Raw genomic sequence first — 26,076 nt, 5'->3', positions numbered from 1 at the left:
CTTCAAACTCTGTGAGCAGGGTAGAATCACCAGTCATGTGTCTTGAACAACCACTATCCAAGTACCAAAGATTCCTTCTGTTTCCCTGCACACATCAAAATCAAATCAAGTTGATTTTGGTACCCAAGTTTCCTTGGGTCCTGCCTTGTTAGCTTTCTTCTTCTGTTTCTTAGGTTTTAACTCATTTGACTTAGGAATTTCAGATTCTTCCTTAGTCATTTGGGTTGGGCCTTTGAAACCACTAGATGCTACAGAATTATTATGCATGTTATGGATAACAGGAAATGGCATGCTTGGTGCAAACATGTTATTCCAGTAAGGCATGCTAAATGGCATTTGAGGCATATTGTATGCAGCATAATATGGATTAGGTGCAAATGGCATATTAGCAAACTGTGCATTCATGTTCTGTGTAGGCATAGCATTAACAGGCATAGGAGGCATGGCATTCATGTTAGAGAATTGAGGCTGAACAGACATGGGAGTAGGCATGGCAGATTTGCAATTAACAGACAAATGATTTACACTACCATATTTGACACAGATTTTTCTAGGAGCATATTTGTCAGGTGTGTAGTTGTTATGTTTGTTAATCCCTACTTTACCATTCCTATTATTTTTCCTTTTAGTTTCTGTTTTTACCTCTATCTTCTCAAGTCTGTCACTCAACTGTTTGACAGTCATGTGACCAACATTAGCCTTCTTCCCTTTCTTGGCTTGACTTGACTCCCCTGAAACAAAGTTCTTGGAAACAGACCCATACTTTTCATTTAGCTTGGTTAATTTGGCTTTACTAATGGGTTTGTTCACAGCCAACGGATGAGGATTTTTATCATTCGACGGATAACACATTTTGTTATCCAACGGATAGTCCTCATCATCCGTCGAGTCTACATCTGTCAGCAATCCATATACCAAAATAGGTTCTAGTTTCTCCTTATTCTTTTTCCAGGCTTCATCACAAAAGGACTCAATTCCTTGAACCTTAGTGATTTGAGCATGAATATCTCTGGATGTTTTCCATGCTTTAATCACCTCCTGTTCACGATCGAGCTGCTTCTTTAAAATTTCTTCCTTTTTCAAGGACTCAGTTAATTCCTCCTTAGCAATTATACACTCAATTTTTAGTTTCTCAAACTCAACAAACTGAGACTCAAGCACATTATTCCTCTCACTCAAAAACAAGTTGTTTTCTATGATTTTAGCATTTTCTTTAGTGAGGGACTTAAGTGTAACACGCAAATGATACAATTCTGTAGACATGTCATTTATTGCATCATTACACTCAGCTTTAGATAAATGTGCAAGGTTTGTAGTAATTACCTGATTGCTTGAGGAACTTGTCTCTGTTTCATCAGACTTGGCCATAAGGGCTAGATTGACATAGCTGATCTCCTCATCTTCATCCAAACCATCAGCTGCCCAGTCATTCTCTTGTGTAATAAAAGCCCTTTCCTTCTGTTTGAGTAGATCAAAGTATTTTTGCTTATAATCCACATACTCAAATCTCTTCTTACTAGAATCTGACTTTCTACACTCATTTGCAAAATGCCCTGCCAAGCCACATTTGAAACACTTGAATTTTGACTTATCCACCATGTTTCTATTTGGCTTGGCAGCTCCAAAGTTCTTCTTGAACTTGAGCTTGGCAAATCTTCTTGAAAGGAATGCTAGGTGCTCATCAATGTCCTCCATGTCATCTTGACTTAAAGAATCTTCACTTTCTGCAGCTAGCCCTTTACCCTTGCTTTCACAGGCCTTTGAAGTTGATTACACAGCTTCCATCTTCACTTCCTTCTCCTTTTCCAGTTCAGCAACTAGTGCAATGGATCCTCCTTTCTTCTTTCCTCTCTCCATTATTTCATCCTGCTCTATTTCAAGCTCATAGGTCTTCAGAATGCCATACAGTCTCTCCAAAGTAAACTCCTTATAATCTTGTGAGTTTCTCAATGAGACTGTCATTGGTTTCCATTCCTTTGGAAGAGATCTGAGAAATTTCAGATTGGAGTCTTTAGTCTGATAGACTCTTTCCATGCAATTTAAGAGCATTTAGTAGCTTTTGGAATCTACTAAAAATGTCAGTGAGTGACTCACTTTCTTCATTGTGAAAATGCTCATATTGCTGAATCAGGAGCTGCATTTTATTTTCTCTTACTTGCTCAGTACCATCACAGATTATCTGTATTGTGTCCCAAACTTCCTTGGCAGTCTTGCAGTTGATGATGTTATCAAACATATCTGCATCAACACCATTGAACAGAATGTTCATGGCCTTTTTATCTTTCCTGACTTGTTCAAGATCAGGATCAGACCATTCATGCCTTGGCTTTGGAACTGATGGTTCATTTCCTGTTGCAGCTCTCATTGGAACATGAAGGCCTCTTTCTATGCAGTCCACATAGGCCTCATCTTGAGAAAGCATATGAAGATGCATCTTTACCTTCCAATGATGGTAATTATCTTTATCCAGAAAAGGAATCTTGATTCCAACATCTTTCTTGTTCATCTTGCTGAATTGTTTTGATCTTTAAACTCTTTGTAGATTAAGAGCTTGCTCTGATACCAATTGTTAGTCCCTTAACAATATAGCAAGAATTACAGAAGGGGGGTTGAATGGAATTCTTTATCTTTTTCTTGAAATAAAAATGTTCAACTCGATTATAGATATATCTGCTTTGATTAGCACAATGCGGAATATAAACTTTAATGAATCAAAACAAAAGTAATTAAAAACAAGAGTCTTTAAAAACTTTCTGGTGGATTTAAACAATTCCACCAGAGATATATGTTAATATATCGAGAGAACTCTGTGTGCAGAAATGCTCACAGCTGCTTTTACAAGATAGAACAACTAAGAACACAGGAAATGCTAAAGATAGTGCTTACAAAGATTTCTTTGTGTTTGTTTCTAAGCTCACTTAGTTTTCTTAGTTATTTTATATTTGCTACTCTCTTGGTTTATATATATTACCAAGATTACAAAGTCAAAAGAACTGAATAAATATAAAATCTAACAGTCTTGATCTTTGCTGCTTTTCGTCCTCTATGACCCAGTTAATAGGCTTCCACAGTGTTTGTATCCAATCTCGACGGCTGTGTGTCAGCTTTCACTGTTCAACTGATGTTTGAATCTTGATATTATCATCCGTCGACTTTCAGATCATCCGTCGATGACTTAATTGATCATCCGTCGACTGCTATTTTGAACATCCGTTGAAAGTCATTTGATCATCCGTCGAAGCTTTGTTAAGCATCCGTTGATAGCTATTTTGGCACTTGACTTCATTTCACTTATACAGAATTACAAGACATTGCTTATGTACAGTTAATCAACCTATTCTGCATATCTAGTTAAAGTCAACATGACTTATATGCTACTACAGATTTTATACAAAGGTGCATACAACACTGTGCTACAAACTTATCATCATATAAGCTACTCACTCGATGGATAATAAATTACTCATCCGTCGGTACTTAAACTGAGTTATCCGTCGGGACTATAATTCTTATCCGTCGAGTGCTACATTATTTCACTAAGTAAAATCTACTTAGATGTTTTGTTTAGGTAATCATCAAGTGCACAACATATTCACAACAAAACTTATTGCTAAGTACAGCTACTCCTTCAACGGATAGCCAAGATGGTCTTATCCGTTGAGGCTACAAACACTAGATTTCTACTTAAGTGTTTTGCTTAACTTATCATCAGACTAATACACATATTCCTAACATGAATTATCGTTTCTATTTCTCTCTCTCAAATTAGTCTCTGCAACTGAATACACATACGTTTCATTAGATTACAATTAAATCCTGATAAAGTAATAATCGATAAATTAATAATTTCGTTAAAATAATATATTTCTCTGGACCGATATAATTGACACACTGTATTTTTTATTTTTGATAAAATAACAAACTCGTTAAAATAATATTTTTTTCTCGGTAGCAACCCAATTATTTAAAAAGGTTTAACTATATTTAATGTACAATAATAGATATTTTATAAAATATTCTTGGTTAATAACTTATTGTCAAGAATGTGATAAAAACCCACATGCTGCTTGAACTTAACCAACTGTGAATAGTTATAATAGATATTCAGCATCCTGAAAAACTTACAACATACTGTGCCAAATGTGCGGGTTTGAACCGCTCATTCGGGACCGGTTCGTACAGAAACTGTAAAAAATTCGGACCGAACCGGGCCGGTTCAAACCCGCCCAATTCGCTAAATTAGGTGAACCGAATACGAATACTAATTTCAGAACCCGGAACCGCACGAGCCCGCACGAGCCAAGCCCGCATGAGCCGCACGGATCAGACAACTCGCACAGCCCGCACAGCCCGCCCGCGGGTGTGCCTCACGCGCCAACGTCTTCCTCCTTTCTGTTTCTGTCCATATAGAAGAAAACCAAGTCTATTGAGATGATATAATCGTTAGATGCTTGAGTAATATGTCCATATAGAAGAAAAGTTCACGCCCATGAGTTGCTTGATGAGATGTTTACACCAGAATTAATTGGTTATGCCACAATACTAATTTTGTACATAACATCAAGATGACTGATAAATTTTGAAGGTTTTTATAGCTACATTTTGGTTTTGTGTAATGGTTAAATCATAATATCCCTACACATGATGGAATACCTTTGGAAAGGGAGGCTTGTATACATGAAAATAATCAGGTACAGAGGTAACGTTCTGGGTTATAAAGGCTCAATAAAAGAACAATTCTAGAGACTTCATATTTACCCAAAAGATGATTTCCTTCAAGTTGGTTACTGTGAGAGGGTTCCAAATTCGCATGCTTAAAGGCCGAACAAAAATCTGCTCTACTCATATGCTAGTGTCGCTCACGAGTCCAGTGTCGGTTACGACTCCGTGTCTGTCAGTTTGAACCCGGCCCGGCCCAATTCGTTCAACTTGCGTGCCGGTTCAGTGTTCATGCTTCACGAGCTCAACCCGCATTCAGCCCGGGCCGCACGGACCGCACAACTGACCAGCTCTACCCTCGAGACATTGTATTAATGTTAAAAAGGGAACTACTACATAGTTACTACAATCATATCACCAGAGAAGAAAAACAAATAAAAGTACGTAGCTTAAGGTTGTTTTTTGTTTTAAAGTAATGTTCGATTTCTGCATTTTAATTAATTACTACTTGATTAAGCCCGCACATATAATTTATCGGCGGCTAATAATTTGATGGCTCTGACCAGTGGGCAGTGGCCATCCAAATTAATGCATGTGTATTGGGCCATTGGCCCCTCTCTGTTAGAGCTTTATATTTATGCATTATATTATTTTCATGCAAATGTTATCCTGATTAAGCAGTCTGCACATGAAGTTGTCCAGGGATCTACTAAAGCCAACGCATATGTTTTACACAAAACCATCTGGAATTAAGATGGTGATGGAAAAGTGCATAAAGTTCGCATAGAAAAAAGGTTGATGTTCAGTTCAGGTACTTTTCCGTGGGGATTATATAATAATTGATTACCTGTTTCTGAGATATTTTCAGTTCCTACCCACAAGGTCAATATCATCTTTATCACTCTCATTATTAGTAAAGAATCTTTAGTTTTGCATTTTATGACTTGTCTTCTATTAATTGTTTCTGCTTACTGTTTTATGTGGCTCATACATGATTCGTTGAGTTGTACTCAATAATTTACTTCTCCGTTAATGTCAATTCAAGTATCATATTTAGAAGAAAAGAGATGATTAATTTGTCGGTTCCTTGCGTTGGTGCAAGAAGTAGACAGATTAATTACGGACAAGATGACGGAATTTGTGATTTTTGATTTGAGGGAAGAATTGTTGGGTGATGTCAACCAAGTACTACATCGATGAGATAAAATACAATTTTCTTGTATATAAAGCACTCAATTAACTCTATTTCATTAGTACGAGCTTATGAGGCCTTTTGATGCGATATAGAATTCATAATCATGTTTGGAGATTGTTAACATTGTTTAAAATTTAAATTTATATGATATGTGTAGCATTATTAGTAGTACATTTTTGGTACCAGTACTGCATAATCAGATATGTTTTGGTACCCCCTCGGCCTATATTTGAGATATTAATGTTTGTTTGGGACAAGTTTATGAAATTGTTTTCAAGACTTAGCCTAGCGGTTATTAGAATGACATTGTGTACTTGTTCAAACTAGGTTAACATGCATGTAAAAAGTGCTCAGTGATGTCCTGATAATAAATATGAGCTGTGAGTTTGTTGTGTGTGTGGGTGGATATAATTTCTTGTGCCTCCAAGTTGCAATCCTTATCTACTGAAAAATGGATGATTGAAGAGTGGCTAAGCATATCACACAATTGTCACAGATGGTTAGAGTAGAAGGACAGGGGGCAGGGCAGCTCGGCAGCTCCCCCACCCTTTCTTTTATTTATTGAATTCAAACCTTGGCTATCTGAAGCAACAAGTATCTTATACCAATATATATAATCAGAGTTTATTCCAATTTATAATCAGGTTTGGGTCATAGACAATTCTAGAGCACAACTTCTTAGTTTTCAAAATTTATTATGTTTTTTAATTCAAAATGATAGGGTGTTATGTAAATTGAAACACACTAATGAGAAAATATGCATTTTAAAAAATAAAAAATGAAAAAATATCCACAGAGCACAACATGCTATATACAGAATATCGCATAGCTCTAAACTTACTGTTTTATAAAATTCATGATATTATTCCTTAAAATTTTGCTTTTTATGTAAGCAAAAACATAACTATGAGAATTATTTATACAACTGAAAACTTTACGATACATTATTTGTAGAATACATAAATATAAATATAATTGTAGAGAGTAGTTGTCGGTGAAATCACAGCAACAGTGCTAATGCTACAGTTCCAAAATTGTTGTTTCCTTGAATACCAAAATAATGAACAGCAGCATTTAAATACCTCTCGGAAGTATGCCAAGTCTACAAAAAATACAAGTACAATTTTTATTATACTTTATATTTTTAGGTAAAATAATATCTAAAAATCGATCACATCATCCTGTCAATATGATAGGGAAGTGTCAACCATTTTTGTTTGGATCCCAGGTCAACTTAAAAGTTTACCGACTTCTATACATTAGGTGATTAGGGGTTCATCAATGATTTATTGCAACGTAACTGTTGTCTGTGATGGAGTCAAAGTTCGCAATTACCAACAAATTATTGAAGCACAAAATTTGATTTTGGAACAGTTTTGACAAAAAAACAGCATAAACTTATTAAAATTTGAGCAATATGCATTGTTATATTTGTTATCACAACCTGGGAATAATACAAATAATATAAGTGCGTGTGTAAATATCGGAATAATAAACTGCGAAAATAATACAAATAATATAAGTACGTGTGTATGAATACCAGAATAATAAACTGCGAAAATAAACAAGAAGGATATGAAGGAAACATTCTCGAGTTCAGTCGTATAATTATCTCCTTAAAACTATTACATTGTAGAAGAGAGTAGGGTTTTTGTTTAGAAGACGGATATATTTCGAATGAATGAATTAATCCTAAGCCCTCACCCTAGAAGAGAGTAGGGTTTTTGTTTAGGAGGCGGATATATTTCGAATGAATGAATTAATCCTAAACCTGATATAATAGTATAGGCTCGAGAGAAACATGTGTACTACTTCACGCGTTAATTAATAATCAAATCCGTAATTGAATAGATTATTATTACGCCAAATAACTATAAAGCTACATACGTGTTTTCCTGTATAAAGCTATACATTCTCGTTTGCAAATTTAATACGGGACTTTTATTCTTTTACACAAATTTCCATTACTAAGAGACCAACTCTAGATGATCATATCTCATCCATCTCTTAGTCATTCTGAGTGATTCAAAGTATCTCGAAAAGCTCTCTCGGTAGGAGAACACATTTCAAGTGTCACTTATCACGCGCACGATATTCATCCTCAACTATGAAACAAACTTAACAATATGGGACTACCCGCATTTTCCAACAATATTTGATCTTACAATTTATTACTTTGCCTTTTAAACTTGCTTCGCCAAAACTGTATACACCAGATGAAAATGTTTATACTAACAGCTAGGGAAAATAATAAATTGCTTTTGTACGTGATGGTTCTTCAAGAACGCGCCAGAAATTTAATATCAGGACGGGAAAGTAAAAGTGGATCGAGTAACAAGGCAGAGTTGTTATGTGCTTCAGCCATTCCATTATCAAAATAATGATGATACACTACAAAATTCTGTTGCTAGTCACTACTACTCTCGTCAGCCGCACACGTTAACACTAACCATCTCATCTGTAACCACAACACATTTCTATTACAACTATGGGTATATGGTGGCACTGTTCCAAAGCATACCTACATTACTGACACACGAGAGCACCTCTATATTACTGATACGATACAACCAATATTGCATTCTCTACAGACCTATCGGAAACCAATGTCCTCCTCTATGCGACCATATACAAACTGCTACAGAATAAAACTACCTCATTTGAATTTGTAACAATCTGAAACCTCCTGTTGATATTTTCTGACCGAGTCCTGTGTATTTATATCTGTGCAACTATAAGAGCTTATGATTATATGCAAAGCAGGCTGTAGAAGACTAGCGGTATAAAAGCATTATCAAGCTGTGCTGTGTAGGCCTCTAACAACCCACTCAAGGTTACAGCTAGTAGAAGAGAAAACCAGTGCTGCATAAATCGACACAAGTCGTAAGACATGATATAATTAACTAATAATCAGCAAAAAACAAATGATCTACAAAAAGGACCATTTGAAAAGGTATAAGAGTGACACCTGTGTAAAAATATATCCAGTTGTGGCTAAAATCGGAAGTAGAATAGAGCAAGCAGCCAGGACAGATGTGATGCCGGCTGCAGTGCCTTCAATCGTTTTTTCTGGAATTCAAGAAATGATATATACTATGAATGACTTAAAATTTAATGAGAACAAAAACCACAAAATTATACTTACTGCCTGTCTTACTCCACCGTAAAACCCCATACTTGTGCCCTACCATTGAGGCCTGAAAAAAGGTCATCGAATCAAGTTAATTCAGCATGTAACATAATTTAAGGCCATTACCTCAACTATATATTAACTGCAATCTGTCATTTGTGATCTGTAAAATCTACTTCATTTTCATTTTCTTAAGTATATGGAAACTTCTTTACATATACGATTCTCTCTTTACACACTTATCTATATAAGCTCATCGACTGTCATGATTCGAAGAGTTGATCTACTGGGTTAATTTTAAAGTAAAGACATTCTTCAGATGAATGTCAACGAAAGAGTCTGCAGTACATGATCAGCTTCATCACTACACTGCTCAGCAGAGCAGCAGAAGGACATACCAAGCAAGCTACCTAGCATTGGAGTCAGTGTTCTAATTGTTCTCGATAAGATTTTCGTAAGATTCAAGGCCTTTCTTGGGCAAAAAAAAATCATCGTTTGATGAGAAAATTAAAAGCTACAACTCTTGTAATGAATTTAGATTAATTGTAATGAAACGTTTAATATATAGTCTAGACAAGTATATATATGTACAGGACCGAAGATTGAATACATAAAAACTGTAGGTGCAGGCTGCAGCCTATGCAATGGGCTGGGCTACTGTGTGTCACTTCCAGGGCAGTGTCTTTAGCATTCTGAAGTTTGCTTCATATGCAGTGTTTCTCCGGCTCTTGAAGGGGTCTCTGTGTGTGTGTGTGTGTGTGAGAGAGAGAGTGAGAGAGAGAGAGAGTGAGAGAGAGAGAGAGAGTGTGTGTGTGTATGTGTGTGTGTGTGTTTGTCTTTAGTCAGTACATATAATTGACCAAATAGGTCATTTAATCTTCACATAATCATTCTATCTAGAATATTTGTGTATTATCACTGAAAGAGAGAGATATCTGATGTTAGATTTATTTAAACTCTTCTTGGAATATATAATCTAAGGCATTCAAGAATTTCAGTATTAGGAGATGACTTCTTTAATTAGAAATACCATCACAAAACAATTGAAGGTCAATACTGGACGCCATTCATATGGTCTTTTCTGTATCACAAATTTAAAAATTTGGCAGATCTTGTTTTCATTATCGAATACAGCAGTTTTCATCATCGAATACGGCAAAAAATCTGTTTACAACATATAAAGCTTGTGATAAATCATCCAAAGATAAAAGTGATAAGCATGAAAATGAACAAAGTAATTGTTACTTTGACAAATTTGATCCAAGTGAAACTGCTATTGTGTTTGTGCAACCATAGTCACTCATGCACGATAAAGTAAAAAATTGCAAATTATCAAAAGAAAATATTAAATTGTGTTTTCACCATTGTATCTCCAATTCCAAGGCTCAAAATTCCAGCAAAAGGAGCTAGCGGCCGGTCATTGAACCCAGAGGACATCCAGATTGGAAGTGCACAACCCAATAAAAGTGAAAAGTGGCTGAAAAACATTAAAAAAAATATTAAATACTAATGGTTCTTGAATCTTGATTGAAACTACACATAATAAAGATGCCTCATAACTCACAGGCCGTACCTAACAATTAGAAGATCAGAGTCACGATGATCAGTGAAAGCATTCAAAAACTGATGCACAAGGTGTCCCAGAGGCCAAATTCTCCATACCTGTCTACAGATTCATGATTATGCAAGCTTATACAGAATACACACACAAACAATGGAAAGATATAAAATATTTCAATCTACAGATCGTCACAGGAAAATAATTAATAAGAACATGTAATAATATACTTCCACCTAACTGCCACGACTGATCACATTAAGTTTCTTACATGCATCCTATGCTTTCTACCTTCAAGAAAATTACGTATGAGACTACATACGGAATAATCATTATATGCTATGTTTGACACTCAAGAAAGTTCACTATTGTACTACTTGCAAGTTGTAAGCACTGTCCTTTCATGAAATTACACAAAAGGGTTAGCTAAAGTTGTACAGGTTGCAGCAGGAGTTTTGGAGATAATAACTACTCTACCACTTCATTTCCAGTTCTTTTCGGGATGCCCCAGAACAAATCATTGCATACTTCTGTGCAAAGTCAGATTCGGAATATAGCCTTTATACTTGATACAAGGGTTAGGGCTTAGATCTGGCAAAACTGAGATAAACTCAACTCAGTTACTTTAGATAAAGGTATGGAGAATAAAGTGATATGTTTTTACAACATTTTACAGTTTATTGAGCAACATTAAAGATTCTGTATGACCCCCCATATATATATCTGCATACAATTCGAGGTAGATACAATTTTTAATTTGCACTCGTAATGAAAGCTTCACAATCACTACAATATCAAGATCCAAACAAACTCCTGAGACTCTGTTAACTTTCCTCAGGGTTTTCAAGCAATAGCCAACACAAAGAAATTAAATACCAGGTTGGTTGATGGAAAATAGTGTTCTTTTTTATTATCAGTAACAAAAGGTCAATGTAATAAGAGTTATTTGCAAAATGCATCCCCTTGGTTTGGCCAAAATGCATTTTTTTACCTATACTTTAGATAACTGCACTTTGCATCCCCTTACTATTTCGGCGCGACAAATTGCACCCTTTTCGTTAAATTTGTTAAAATTCTCAGGGGCATTTTAGGAAATTAAAATATTTAATTATAATTAGATCATTATTTAAGTTTTTTGACCCTCTAAATGATACTTTTCGAAAAAATTTAAAGAACGGAAGTTGTAGAGAATAAAAAGATCTTCTCGAAATAAAAAGGTTCAAAATTGAAATATTTTTTTTATAATTGTTTTTAATAAATTCAATAAGTACATATTTTATTTAATTTTGGCTTCATAAATTTTTTGATAATTTTGAATGTTATTGTTTTGAAAAGATTTTTTCGTTCTCTGTAATTTTCGTTCTCTAAATTTTTTCGAAAAGCAACATTTAGAGGGTCAAAAAACTTAAATAATGATCTAATTATAATTAAATATTTTAATTTCCTAAAATGCCCCTGAGAATTTTAACAAATTTAACGAAAAGGGTGCAATTTGTCGCGCCGAAATAGTAAGGGGATGCAAAATGCAGTTATCTAAAGTATAGGTAAAAAAATGTATTTTGACCAAACCACGGGGATGCATTTTGCAAATAACTCATGTAATAAATATAACAGGACGTTGTGACTTATTTCTAATATAATTTTGTAGATATTCATATCATTCATATGTATTGCTTTGCTTAACCTTGTGACCCAATAAATTAAAACTGAAAGTACAAGTACCTTAACCTTCTCTTAGATCAGTCTTTCTTATTTATCTCACGCAAAAAATTGGGTTTCTGTTCAATCCATTTATCTGATTCAAATATTTGATAGTTCAATTCGAAAAGAACAGATAATAATAATTTTATAATGATCAAATATATTTAGTCTTCACTGTAAACACCATTCAAGTTTCAAATCGCACTTCATGGATTTAAGACATAGTATGCCAAAGCTAGATTCGCCATGCAAATAAAAATATTTATAAGGAGGGGTATGTAAAGGCTATTTAAGAATAAAATTGTAATCAAATTCACTGAGAAACTTACTCGAATAATTTCTAACATCAGGAAAGCTGCCAAAGCTGCACCAAATGCCAAATTGAGAAATTTTGGCTGTGAAAGACAAAAACTCCAATTATAAACTGATGAGAGAAAAACCTATAAACGCCCCAAAAAAAAATCATTTTGAACTCTTATTACCTGTAAGATTAGAGCAGGTACAAACATCAGAACAGCCATCAAATGGTAGTACTTCCGAAGAAGGATTCTTTCAATCTTACTGCTCTTTGATATATTGTAAAATCGGAGGACCGACGCATATATGACAAAAACCCAATATATACATAATGAGAGTCGCTTGAGGGGTTCTGAGAAGACAAAATTAAAGACCCTAAAAGCACAAACATAAAAAAAAGGAGTAAGCATTTAATAGCTATGTGGTTTAACATAACTACACAAATAGGCCAAGGCTACTTATCAATATGAACGACTGGACGATAAAAGAAGTCTAGTCTGACAAATTAAGTATGTTATTTAACCATAACTAATTTTGACATGCACACCTTCTCTAAAGCTTAAGTTCTCGGCTTCTCACAGTAAAATTGCTAACATTGCTTGTTCATTTAACTGTCTAATTTAACAAAAATATTGTAAAATTAATTAATAGATTTCTATTTTGCTATCATATATCATAATATAGTTATGGGGAATATATTGCACACATTACAAAATATTAGAATATCAGATACTAATATGATTGGATATTTAAATGAAAATTGGTTTTACTAATAGTCTAATCATTCATATCTACTTTAATAAACTAGTATATAAAAATCTTATAATTATAAGATGCTAAAATTAACCTGATATATCTGATTTTTAATTATTAAAACTAAGCAAAAGCAAATTAACCTGATATAATTATGTTGACCACAATCAAACTGGTAGACAAATAAAAAAAGAACGCCAATCATGTTCGTCCTGGCCCAATAAGTAAACCTGCTGGTGTTTTATCATCTAATATTATGGTCAAGTCAGTTGTTCATTGAACTGAAATTAACAAGCTGAAGGGATTTGCACTAATTTATTCATAGGTTATTGCAAATTCCAGAGTAATTAAAAATAAAGGAGCTAAAAGGTGGAAGCCTATTTAACTTAAATTTTCGGACAACGCTATTTTACCAGTAAAATTGGAAGTTCAAGAAGACTCAGAACAGGTGTAAAGACTTATAATCTTAAGCCAAGGGTATATACAATTACAATAAGATTTTGATACGGTCAGGTAACAGCATGTCCAATGCAATGCTAAAAATAATGCTAAATATAGAACCAAGTATAGATGTTGCTACCACCTATGCATGCAAGTAAAAGAATGATGGAAATAGGTAGTTGAAGTAATAGTGACAAATATAATTGTACATATCAAGATTAGAATATTGGGATATAGCATTATTTAGATGTATTTGGTGTCATTTTAAAACTATACACTGGTGCACATGTTGACAAGTTCTATTTTAACATTAAAAATCACTTTTTGATTTCAAAATATAGCAAAAGCTATACGTATGTCACCACCACCACCATTGGACTTGCTCTTCACGTTAGCATTTAATAAAAGAACAGGCTTTACATATTCTGTTTGGATCGGCTTAACTGGACTAAATCAAGTCTTAGCTCTGCCTCTGAGAACCCTAGTAGTGGTACTTTCAGAACTAAGTACGTATTAACCCATTTACAAGCATTTCTTCATACTATATATTTGAATTCCCTTAGCCTTATTTTTTTCTTGTTTGCAATATGAATCCTAAAAATATAAGAACATGTCTTTTAAGCACTCTTTTATTAATTTAAGATACTTATTTAGGATTAACATGTTAATGGTAACTGGATGCAACATAATGGTAAACTAATTAGGCGTAATTCATGATGGAACCAAGAGACATACACATTAAGGTTATAAAAATATTATATTCATCAAAGGATCTGAGAATCATCCTCATAAATAACCAGGAGACAGTATCAAACTAATACAGCCTAATACAGAGTCCTTTCTTCTATAATAAAATAAATAATTTTAAGTTTCAAATCATATCCCAATAAATACAAGAGCAATAGTTGTAGCACTGTCATTCACACTATATTATGGAACTAAAACGGAACCTGCCTAATGATGTAAACAGATTCTTAACATTACAAAAGCAATCACTACAAATAGATGATAACAGAGACTAAATATTAAGCAGTTATAGTCCACCATACAGTCAAGTTAAGAAAAGCATACCATAGTAACGGATGTGCAGGAAATTGATGAACTAATTGCATCCATGAAGGAACAATCAGGATTAAGATACATGCCAGCGAAACATAGAACAGAGCAGCTCTTCCCCTCTGATGATCTTCTCTGGCTTCCGAGTATGCTGAATTGGTAATGTGTTGCCAAATTAGAGTAACATGTTTGAAGAAAAATGGAAAGAGGAGGAGCCCAAGAAGCACACCCTGCATAAAGGAAAAGAACAAACTTCACTAAGTAGCTACAAGTCAAAATACACTGTTACGCTTCTGGTTCACCATTAAAAATGAGATGTTAATCTGCATTTATATCATGCAGAGTTATAATATTGCAAGAAACCTGGATAATGGTGCTTATCTCGTCCCTTTCAATTCCATAGTGAATAGAACCATATTCCGTTGATATCACGTATCCATAAATCTGTCCAGAAACAGCATTAAACTTGACGGTACATTCTACATCAAGTACCCAACTACAACTAGCACTCACTGGAGAAGGTCAGCAACATACCTTAACAAGCGTACATGCAAACATGTCTCCAAAATAAATAACAAGGCCACTTGTAACTAGAAGTGCCTCACCTGAGAATAAAGAGAAAAGTAAGCATTTAAGCATCTAATGTCACATTTGCAATTGCTAAAACAGCACATATAGTGAAGATGAACCATTGATTGATGGAATTCAATTCAAAATAGAAAAAGAATCAATCTCCTAGTGCTAAAATAATAAAAAAAAATCACTTGAGCATTAGCTTTATAGATAGTACATGAATTAGATGAAGCCAAAAGATTAAATATAAAAGCAAGCTGACTGTTCTAAACATTTTAATTGATAATCTCAATATGATTTAGTTGAATTTACTTATTAGAATTTCATAATCTGGAAATTTCAAATTAATACATAATATTTTAACAAAAACAATTACATGATAAATATATGTATGAATTATCCAATTAAGATTTTTTTTCCATATTCATAAATGAAAATGCAACAGATTACACTAGCAACATTTTATTCAGGAATCGGTGAACAGGCTAAGTGTCACTCTTATAGTGAACTCCCAAGATATAAATTCTTTGTTGTCCCCTTCCCCTATATACTTTCCTAAATAAGGAATGAAGGGGCATATCAATATTAAAACCAGTGAAATATGCAAGTTTTCATCCATTTCATCACATTATATTTTTTGGCAAATATCAACAAGTCACAGGCTTACCATTATGCTATATTGTATCCGATTTATGAAAGTTTGGCTGAACTGACTTGATAAATCATTCTAAAGTTACTTAAACTTTGCATTTTATAAATTCACTAAGAGAGTAGCAAAACACTTCTTGAGTATATTTAATAAGCTATGGTTCAAGTGTTTTACATATTTTGAAATACTTGTGTACTGAATGCACGATGTTCCACAATTTCACAATATTTCATGTGTTGTAAACTTGCTAACAAGTACAATTACATGACCTTCTGTTTCCACAAATACTATTTCGGCTTAAAAATTGTATTTGTAAAGATAAAGATAGAAGTTATTGACATACCAACTGATGCGCATGCTGGAAAGGTATAGAGTACATGCTGAATTAGTCTCACAGTTGCTAATCCATGAACAAGTACCCAAAATAACAATAGTGTTGTATACCGACCTATTACATGCGATCCAGGAGGTTCTAACAAGATAAGTATACCTTGATAATAATACAGAAACAATACTAACTAGAGTAACAAGCTTACCGCTAAAAGATTTTGCAGTAGACACACAGAAAAGTGCCGCACATAATGCTATGAAACCTATGTTCAACTTGTTTCGCCAATAACCGTGTAAACTGAACAAATGACTTTGGTTGAACTTGTGGCACAGAATAAAACAGAGATAGACCAGCACACTAAAGCAGCTAGCAGTTGTAGCCCAATATTGCAATCGCAGATATTCAAGATCTGTAGATAACTCAAGCTTATCAAAAATTCAAAGTATGATTATATTTATAGATATTAAAAGATAATCTAAAGACTACGTGATATTACGAAGTTTTGGGAGGCAAGGTGAGCTATAACTTAGCTTTTAAGGTGTGTTGGCACCAGAAAAAGAAATGATCTATAACCTCACAGCAAAGGCAGAACCTTGGTCATATATAGATTTTTGTCCAAATGAGAACCAAAGAGCTAATCTTAAACATGAGTAAAAATTAGTTTTTTTTCTAGCAACTAATTTCAACTGCTACTTCTATTTGAAATCATCAAATTAATATTACAGTCCTCATGTTCTCATATTAACGTGATTCTCCACTGAATCCTATATACATGAACATATTAAGAAATCACAGTCCAACTTGAATAGCATGAGAATAATCCTGATTATTTAGATTTCTAAAAAAACCACTGCAAAATATATCTTAACCTAGATTGTTCCTGATAAATAATTAATTATAAAAATACACTTATATATCTAAATGTAGTAAGATGCAAGATGTTGAAGGGGTCAGAATACAATGGTGCTCTTTCCGGTGGGAAAAAAGCTGATGCAGGAATGCGCTTAAAAGTTTACGCGGGTTCGTGTCGTGGCCGTGGGGGTCATATTTTCTTTCTTTCTTAAATGTTCACATCAGATGGGATTAAATATAAACTTTGTGCTTGAATTGAATATAATGCAGTTCTATTAAATAGCAATCCGATTGTGCTGGCATTTGTAACAGTTGGCATACGGTCAAGGATAGCCATGTGTTTTTTTTCAGTGGTTACAATCTTTAAAATATGAAAGGTTTTACTCCCTCAGTCCCATCCAATTGTATACAGTTATTTTTCAATGCTCAACAAGCATTTTAATGTGAATATAAAGTATACTTCCATAATTTCTTTTTGAATTTTTCTCTTTTTTTATTAAACTTTAAACAACAAATGTTTATTTAGAAGAAAAAAAAAATTAAAAACTATTAACGGAACTATCCTTAAAGGAGCCTTAAAATGCGCGCCGAGCCCCCATCCCCCAATGTATACTACCTAGGGGGACAGAGGGAGTATTAAACTTCTTATCGTAGAGATGGAGTCGTAAGAATCACATCACTGGCTGTAACACTATTCTTATCCCTTCTCTTCCCTTTTAGTCACTTCAAAAGCCATTAACTTCCTAGTATTTTGCATTTTGTATTAAGGGTCATCTTATTATTTATTGGGATGCAGTATTATCTACGGATATTTCGTCTTAAGACTTGTTGCTCTCCAAATAAAAGTGTAAAACCATTTTATGCATAACTCCATGAACCTATAAATTGTTACGTAAGTATATAACCATTAACTTCCTTCTTATGGAAATAACAATTAATAGATTAAGATTGTTACTTTTGTTCAATAAAACAGCACCAGTTACAAAATATTGAATTCCCTTCAAACCATAAGGTTGGACCTGTATCTCCTTTATATCTAGATCGAAGATTAACATGTGTAGAAGAAAACCATCAGCAGAAACAAGAAAGCTAAAATAACTGGTCCTCCAGCTAGGAATATATAAGCTTACTCTTTCTTCACTTATATCAGAACTCCAATTAAAAATCAAATGCAAATGGTGTAGCCGTGTTTTCTTCTTCTGGTGTTGGGGATATAAAAGGTTCTGCCTACAAATTTGCATTTAGTTGTAATTCAATGCATAAGTTATAGTTTCCGTTATTTCCAGAGTTTGATTAGTGGCTATATATATATATATATATCCAAAAGGATGTTATAGGACCAACAAATATTAATATAAACAGTAGGGAGAGCAATATAGTAAGACTAAGACATGGTATGCATATTATATATAACTAAGTCATGGCAAAACATAAGAATTAACACAAAATATTAAAACATGATATGAACAAGAATATGATTTGAAATTACTTGGAAACGCTTTTGATTATATAACTGAAAGCAATCTGCTAGTCTTCGTGTACAATTTGAGAATAAACTTCGGAAATATGAACTGCTATCACTGGTACAAGATGTGTATATTATCTGCTCTCTAATTTCAAGTGTGTTTATTACTCTCTTCTTCTTCTTATTATAGAAGGATGAGGAGTCTAATTTCTTGAAACAGCATCATTCTTTTTCTTGTAGTGGAGTTCTGCTTTCCTGAGTGGACAGCTTGACTTGAGTGGGAGGTCCTCTTTGTCTTAGTTGAGGGGCTGCTTTCCTTGAGTGGGAGGCTGCTTTCTTCACAGGATTTTGAGTATGATTCCTCTTCCACCGAAAGTTGCTTTGTTTCGAGAATAATGTTGAGTTGGTATCAGTGGGAATCTTCTTTTGTGTCTTCTTTTGAATAATGCTGAGTTAGTCTCTGGGTGTCTTCTTTGTCTTCTTTTGTGTCTTCTGCTTATTTTACGGAGAAATGTTGATGTAATGAAAACTAGATACAAAATTTAAATGTTGTACAATATCCTCTTTTATTTTTTTAAAGTACTTTTTACCGTTTTACCCCTAATAATTTGGAGTAAAAAAGTATCTATACATACTGATTACAATAATGAAATAAAGGAAAACTAAACAATATGAAATCATGTAAATTTGCATGAAATTTTTGGGGGTATTTGGACTTTTTTCTTCTTTTTTTTTTTTTTTTTTTGAGATTTCAATCAGTGGAAACTACAGGGGAAAATATCCCGTGACAGTCATCTTCGTTGTCATCTCCTAAATGAACCGGACTGCTGTCGTCGTCGGAATCATAAATTGAATTTGCGAGTTGAAGTAAGGATTCTTTATATTGGCTTCTGGTTTTTGTTTGGGCTAATAATGCCTGGGCATTTGATTTTTGGGCAAAAAAGTGGTAACTTCTTTGTTGGTAATAAAATTTTGACTTGATAACCATTTTTGAATGATCTCTTTGGAAATCTTTTGGTCTTCTTTGAAATTGCTCCACCATTTGACTTTAAAGGACCGAACAATACATGACTGTATTTGGTTGAAATGAATTTTAAACTCCCAAGAACATACCCATGGAAGAAAGAAATTTGAACATAATATTAAAAGAGGAGGAAAACGTCTTTCGTATTCTGTGGGTTTGAAGTGTGTTTTGAACAGTTTTAAACATTCAGATGCATTTGGAGTAAGAATTTCTTCAATTGCTCCGAAGAAATCCCACCATTGAAGGAACCAAACAGGGAGTTCCTGAACTTGGATTTTGGTGTTGAAATAAAACTACCAGGAATGACTATTCTTCTGATTTTGGATAAAGAATGAATTATGCCATGCTTGCTGGTAATCCCAGTAAGAATATGAGGAGCAGTGGTTTAATTGTCTTTTGAAGTTTGAAGGAATAAAATTTTGGACGGTGGAGTTCTTGGCCCCATTGACTTGGGTGGATGAGAATGGCTTGATAATAGTCATTATTTTTTGATAGATCCCAGGGTTTGAACATCCATTCTTTAGGGAAAACATTTGAAATTGCTAGGGAGGCATCGTCATTGTTAAATCCTCTTTCGACTGATACTATTTTTTGATGGTTTCTTTTGGTATAGTAATCAGAATTGGATTTTGAAAAGTTTGACCGGCTGACTACTACCTCCTAGGTTTTGCATTTTTGGGGTATCAATTTCTAATTTTGACATAGGTCTTTGAGGAACTAAGAGGGTTGGGTTTTGAAAACTGACTGTTTGTGTAGTTTGAAAGGGAGTATTTGTAGGTTGGCTGGAAGAAGTGTTTTATGATTCCAACGACGACAAAAGTCCGGTTCATTTATGAGATGACAACGAAGATGACTGTCACGGGATATTTTCCCCTGTAGTTTCACTGATTGAAATCTCAAAAAAAAAAGAGTCCAAAATACCCCCAAAAATTTCATGCAAATTTACATCATTTCATATTGTTTAGTTTTCCTTTATTTCATTATTGTAATCAGTTTGTATAGATACTTTTTTACTCCAAATTATTAGGGGTAAAACAGTAAAAAGTACTTAAAAAAAATAAAGAGGATATTGTACAGCATTTAAATTTTGTATCTAGTTTTCATTATATCAGCATTTCTCCGTAAAATAAGCAGAAGACACAAAAGAAGACAAAGAAGACACTTCCCACTGAGACTAACTCAGCATTATTCAAAAGAAGACAAAGAAGACACAAAAGAAGATTCCCACTAAGACCAACTCAGCATTATTCTCCAAACAAAGCAACTTTCGGTGGAAGAGGAATCATACTCGAAATCCTGTGAAGAAAGCAGCCTCCCACTCAGGAAAGCAGCCCCTCCACTAAGAAAAAGAGGACCTCCCACTCAAGTCAAGTCGTCCACTCAGGAAAGCAGAACTCCACTACAAGAAAAAGAATGATGTTGTTTCAAGAAATTAGACTCCTCATCCTTCTATAAATAAGAAGAAGAAGAAGAAGAAGAGAGTAATAAACACACTTGAAATTAGAGAGCAGATAATATACACATCTTGTACCAGTGATAGCAGTTCATATTTCCGAAGTTTATTCTCAAGTTTTCTCAAATTGTACACAAAGACTAGCAGATTGCTTTCAGTTATATAATCAAAAGCATTTCCAAGTAATTTCATATCCTATTCTTGTTAATATCATGTTTTAATATTTTGTGTTAATTCTTATGTTTTGTCCATGACTTAGTTATATATAATATGCATACCATGTCTTAGTCTTACTATATTACTCTCCCTACTATTTATATTAATATTTGTGTATATATATATATATCTGTTTGTAGAAAATACCTCTACAATTTTGAAAAGCATCTGCATTGGTTGTTAATAGGATAGATAGAGATAAGTAGAATTGTGTGTTCCCTATTAGAAATTGACAAAAATTTCCTGTGCAAAAACTAATAAAAAATTCCCAGTTCCTGTGACAATTATCTTCCTTGCATTTTCATTATTTTGTAGTAAGGTAGCTGCGTTTAAATAAGTATCTAGTCATGGTATGACAAAAACTACTTCATAAGAGTCTCCACCGTTCTGCAAAGTTAGAATAAGCTTGTTCCGCATAAAGTCCTCCCTACAATTACTATCCCCAAAACGTATGCTGGGCAGTTCAAATGCTAGTGACAGTGGTGGTACTATAATTACATTGTTTTCCAAGGTGTTCAAAATAAACGGTATTGAATATTGCATTTACCTACAAGATTAAATTTCCACAAACTCATCCAAATATTGATTATCACTACCGCAAACTATTCCCAGCGTTTATAATGTCCTTAATTTCTCTACAAATTAGAGAAACATCAATATGTTTATCAAATCAAGCACAAATACAATTACCTTCTGCTCCAACTTGATTCAACGAAACCGCTCGGGAATTCAATATCATCCTCGAAAACATAACACCAGGCAACGACACCGCTCCCAAAAGAACACCAGACGACGCCCCTGGCCTATACGAAACACAATTCTAACATCAATCAACAACCAGAAACACATTAATAAACCTAATTTTATCATTAATCAAACTCACAAACTTAAAAAATAAACAAATGCCAATTTAATTAACTTAATTTAATTTCGTGATTTTACAATTAAAAGCCCTAGAAATCGAAAACAAAAGTACCTGGTGTTCAAGAGAGAGGAGTGGGAAGGAGACGATTCGAGAGAGATCTCGACGAAAAGAGCGAATAGAAAGAGGAGAGAGAGAGAAATGGATTCGTAGAGATGAGAGAGAGAGGTGGAGTAAATTATACGGAATGTAAATAGAGCTACCACGACTCTCTCGCCGCTCAACAGCGATGAAGCCATGGCTGTTATTTTCGCCTTCAGTGTGCGTTAGAGATTAAAAAATATGTACGTATAATTTGAATGTGCAATGGAATTGTAAGGGAGAAAAAGGACTTCGAGAAAGTTTGATGACAAGTTGCAGGTGAGAGAGAGGAAGCATACGAGAGAGCCGAGAGAGAGACAGAGGTCCAATTGGACTTTGGCGCGCACGCGTTAGATGCATAGTTTGTTTACTTGTTCGTTGGGAATTGTAATTGGGATATTCCTCGCCCGTTCCTTAATATTCAAATAATTTTAAAATTTTATTTATTAAATCATATAATAATTTTAATATATTTATATATAAATATATAATGATTATAGATTATAATAAAAAAAATAAAAAGAAGTTGATAGTAGTACAGTAGTATAAATTTTTGTCCTGGTTTAGTGTTGTAGCAGATAAGGAGACTATATTTTGTAGTTTAGTAATTTAGTAATTTAACATGTATATAATATTATTTATTTTTATTTTTTATTAATTAAAATATAATAAAAATTATAAAAGAATTAGGAAGAAGATGTGATCATAGTTTATTAGGATAAGTTTTGGTAGTAGACTCGTAGTTTAGAGCGATAAAAAGACTATATCTAGTAGTTTAACATGTATATAATATTATTTATTTTTATTTTTAATAATTAAAATAGGGGATAACCGTTGAACCAAAATATACTCCATTCCAGTTATTATATTATAGTATAAATAGTATAGATTAGAATATTAATTTAAAGTGCTATAGATTGTGTTCAAATTAATTTTTCAGAGCCTAAAAAAAATGCGAGATACACCAATGTGATCGGTTTTGTTCAATTTTCATATAAATCTTTAAACAGTTTATATATATCGGCTTAATCTAATTTTATTGGTAATTAAGTTAGAATAATTTTTTTAATGTGTTTATTATTCATTGATTATGATTTTTTTTTAAATATTATAACATTTTTACTTATATAAAATTTAATATTACATGAAATGTACATTATGTTGGGTAATGAATACAACACAGAGGAAGGGGTGAATGTGTTTTAAACAATTTTAATGGTTTCTTGAACTTTTAATAATGGTGAACAAAGTAATTTGTATTGTAGAGATAATATGTTTTAACCGAATAATTAAAACATGAACACACTTATCTTTCAAAACTCACTTAATTTTATATTAAAATCAAACTAGTGTTTTGCTACAAATTTCTGGGTTCTTTGTTGATAAAGAACTCAGCTTCTCTCTTGAGAGTTACAAGATTTTAGATCTGTTTGTTACAACTGAAATAAAGCATCCAGTGTTTACTTTATAGAACAGTAACCACTGGTTTTACACAGCATGCAATAGCATGAACTAAACCCTACTTTAAGTTAAAAAAAATTTTATTTCTGACTTAGTGTATCTTTGCAAATCGTGCATGTATGTGACTTTACTCTGTCAGTTAATCCTGGCATTTGATCTTGTACTCTTCAAGCTGCTTTTGTAGACTTTTCAAATCATTGATTGATTTGTTTGTTGATTGATAATCCTGGATATTAAACTGATCTGCATTATGTACTTGAGCTTTACATCGAGATCTCCAGTTAGTCATATAGAGAACTAGACATCTCGATAAGTATAATGGCTTATCGAGGTCTCTTATTACTCTATAGTTGATATAACTTATCGAAGTCTCCAAGTTCTCGATTGTGAAATTGACTTGTTGAGATCTCTGAGTTCTCGAGTATAATCTTGATTTATCGAGATCTTTGAGTTCTCAAATGAACTTTGACTTATCATGATCTCTGAGTCCTCGAATGAACTTGACTTTTCGAGGTCTTCATTTCTTTGCATGTAGAATTTACTTATCGATATCTCTGAGTTCTATAGTGACATTTTGACGTGTCGATATCTCAAAGTTCTCGAGTAAAGAAATGACTTGTCGATATCTCCAATCTTCATGTCTTCAATTTGTCTTGTTAATATTTCTGAGACTTCTCTATAAGCTTTTCTTGATTTCTCGATAAGTCATTCTAGAGTTCTCGAATGACTTCTCTATAACACTTAATCTGTGACTTGTACATTTCTTGACTTAAAATGTTTTTCCCAAAACAGATTTATTCAACTCCAAACTTCTTCACACTTTCTCTGAGGCATGATCTTCTTCCAGAGTTTATTCTTAGGCTTAAGACTGTTTATAGAAAAATACTTCACTCTAATCTATTTTCATTTTTACAGTCTTAAGTGATACAATACAATATGCAAACTTGAATTATCATACAACTTACTTAGGGCTGTCAATTTGACTTAGTCTTGTTATAGTACAGGCATGTCTTGCACAACAATCTCCCCCAATTTGTGAGAAGATTGCTTATCACAATTCATGCCTGTTAACAAGAGTAACCCCAAGCTACAATGAAAAATTAGACCACACAAACAAGTTGACATAAACATAATATTTATACATTAGGTGATTTCTTTGAGTTCAACAGATACATACATCAGACAAATGTCTCATCTCCTGTTTCTTCTCTAATGAGGTCCTTCAGGTGTACAAGAATTTACAGTTCCTTTATGATTGGTGTCCCTTTTAAAACTTCCACAAGTTTGAATTCGTCATGTATTGAATAACTACTCAGCAAATCAATCCTAAATCTTGAAAATGTGCCAGCTTTGACATTCAGAAATTTTCCATCTTTGGTAACTCTACTCATCCCCTTTGCATTGAGATCTTTAGATTTTTGAATGTACATTTCTATCTCATCATCATACTTTCTCTTCCTTTCCTCACTTTCAGCCTTGTTCCTTGCTCTTCTTTATTCCCTTTCTACCAACCATTCAGCCAAAACAGATCTCCATGCCTTAGTTGCAGTATCCTTATCCTTCAATAAGCTTATCACTCTTTTGATTTCTGTGGGAGAGAAGGTGTCCATTAAGTTACTGCCAAGAAATGTGAAGGACCCATCCTGATAGTAGATTCTTACTTCTCTTAGTGTTACAACCCAAACTCTGACCATTTCTTCATCTAGTTGTTGAAAATAGTCTTAATCTGAGATGCACCAGTTTAGAGGTAGAAATCACTTTGATTATAACAATTCTAGATGGCCCTCTCAGTAACTTGCATTTTCTTAGGTTTTCTCCCAATAGACTTGTAGTGAATTTTGGTTGATGATTTGACCAAAGGTAGGTTTGAGATTTTCTTGAGAAGTGTTTGGTTTGATGTGATTGTTATTTTCAGAAAGGTATTAGCAGTTTGTTTGTACAAGTATTTAGGCTTTGATGTTTGAGGTGGTTTAGTGTTTGAGTTTGGTTTAGTGTTTGAGTTTGGTTTAGAGGGTTGAGTTTGGTTAATTTGGATTTTTAGGGTTTGTTGTTGTGGTTCTGAGCCATCTTGTCTTTTTTTTTTCTTCTCCTCTCTTCTCTTCTCTTCTTGTCATCTCCCTTCTTCTCATCTTGCTTCTTGTCATTACTACCAGTTGCCCTTGAAGATTGAATTGGATTTGAGCCAGAAGTTTTTTCCTCATCATGCTTCTGCTCATCATCATCTTTGTCATCTTTTAAATTGAATTGAGTGGTTAGCAA

General features: G+C 33.6%; 1 protein-coding gene across 1 annotated transcript; it reads right to left on the bottom strand.

Annotated features, from left to right (window-relative positions):
* Positions 1–8,196: 8,196 nt before the first annotated feature.
* LOC141696939 (dolichol kinase EVAN) lies at positions 8,197–22,728 on the bottom strand. Its single transcript, XM_074501100.1, has 14 exons — positions 22,330–22,728; positions 22,044–22,156; positions 16,549–16,752; positions 16,356–16,460; positions 15,325–15,395; positions 15,154–15,234; positions 14,806–15,020; positions 12,726–12,915; positions 12,573–12,638; positions 10,558–10,646; positions 10,347–10,461; positions 9,000–9,051; positions 8,823–8,923; positions 8,197–8,716 (listed from the first exon to the last, which is right to left on the bottom strand). The coding sequence occupies exons 1-14, from the start codon at positions 22,512–22,514 to the stop codon at positions 8,603–8,605; spliced, it is 1,701 nt and encodes a 566-aa protein (XP_074357201.1). The 5' UTR covers positions 22,515–22,728; the 3' UTR covers positions 8,197–8,602.
* Between the last annotated feature and the right edge of the window lie 3,348 nt (positions 22,729–26,076).

Source organism: Apium graveolens, chromosome 11 (assembly GCF_009905375.1).
Source record: "Apium graveolens cultivar Ventura chromosome 11, ASM990537v1, whole genome shotgun sequence".
NCBI lineage: Eukaryota > Viridiplantae > Streptophyta > Magnoliopsida > Apiales > Apiaceae > Apium > Apium graveolens.
The sequence above is the reverse complement of the archived record's forward strand: the minus strand, read 5'-3'. Positions and strand labels throughout refer to the sequence as shown.

What these genes read in the sequence shown, in the direction of transcription:
- LOC141696939 (XM_074501100.1), bottom strand. Translation starts at nt 22,514, where the DNA reads ATGGCTTCATCGCTGTTGAGCGGCGAGAGAGTCGTGGTAGCTCTATTT. An exon ending in GAATCAAGTTGGAGCAGAAG is followed by an intron (nt 16,753 to 22,043) that starts GTAATTGTATTT and finishes AGTTATCTACAG; the next exon opens with ATCTTGAATATCTGCGATTG. An exon ending in TGATGTTAGAAATTATTCGA is followed by an intron (nt 10,647 to 12,572) that starts GTAAGTTTCTCA and finishes ATCTGTAGACAG; the next exon opens with GTATGGAGAATTTGGCCTCT.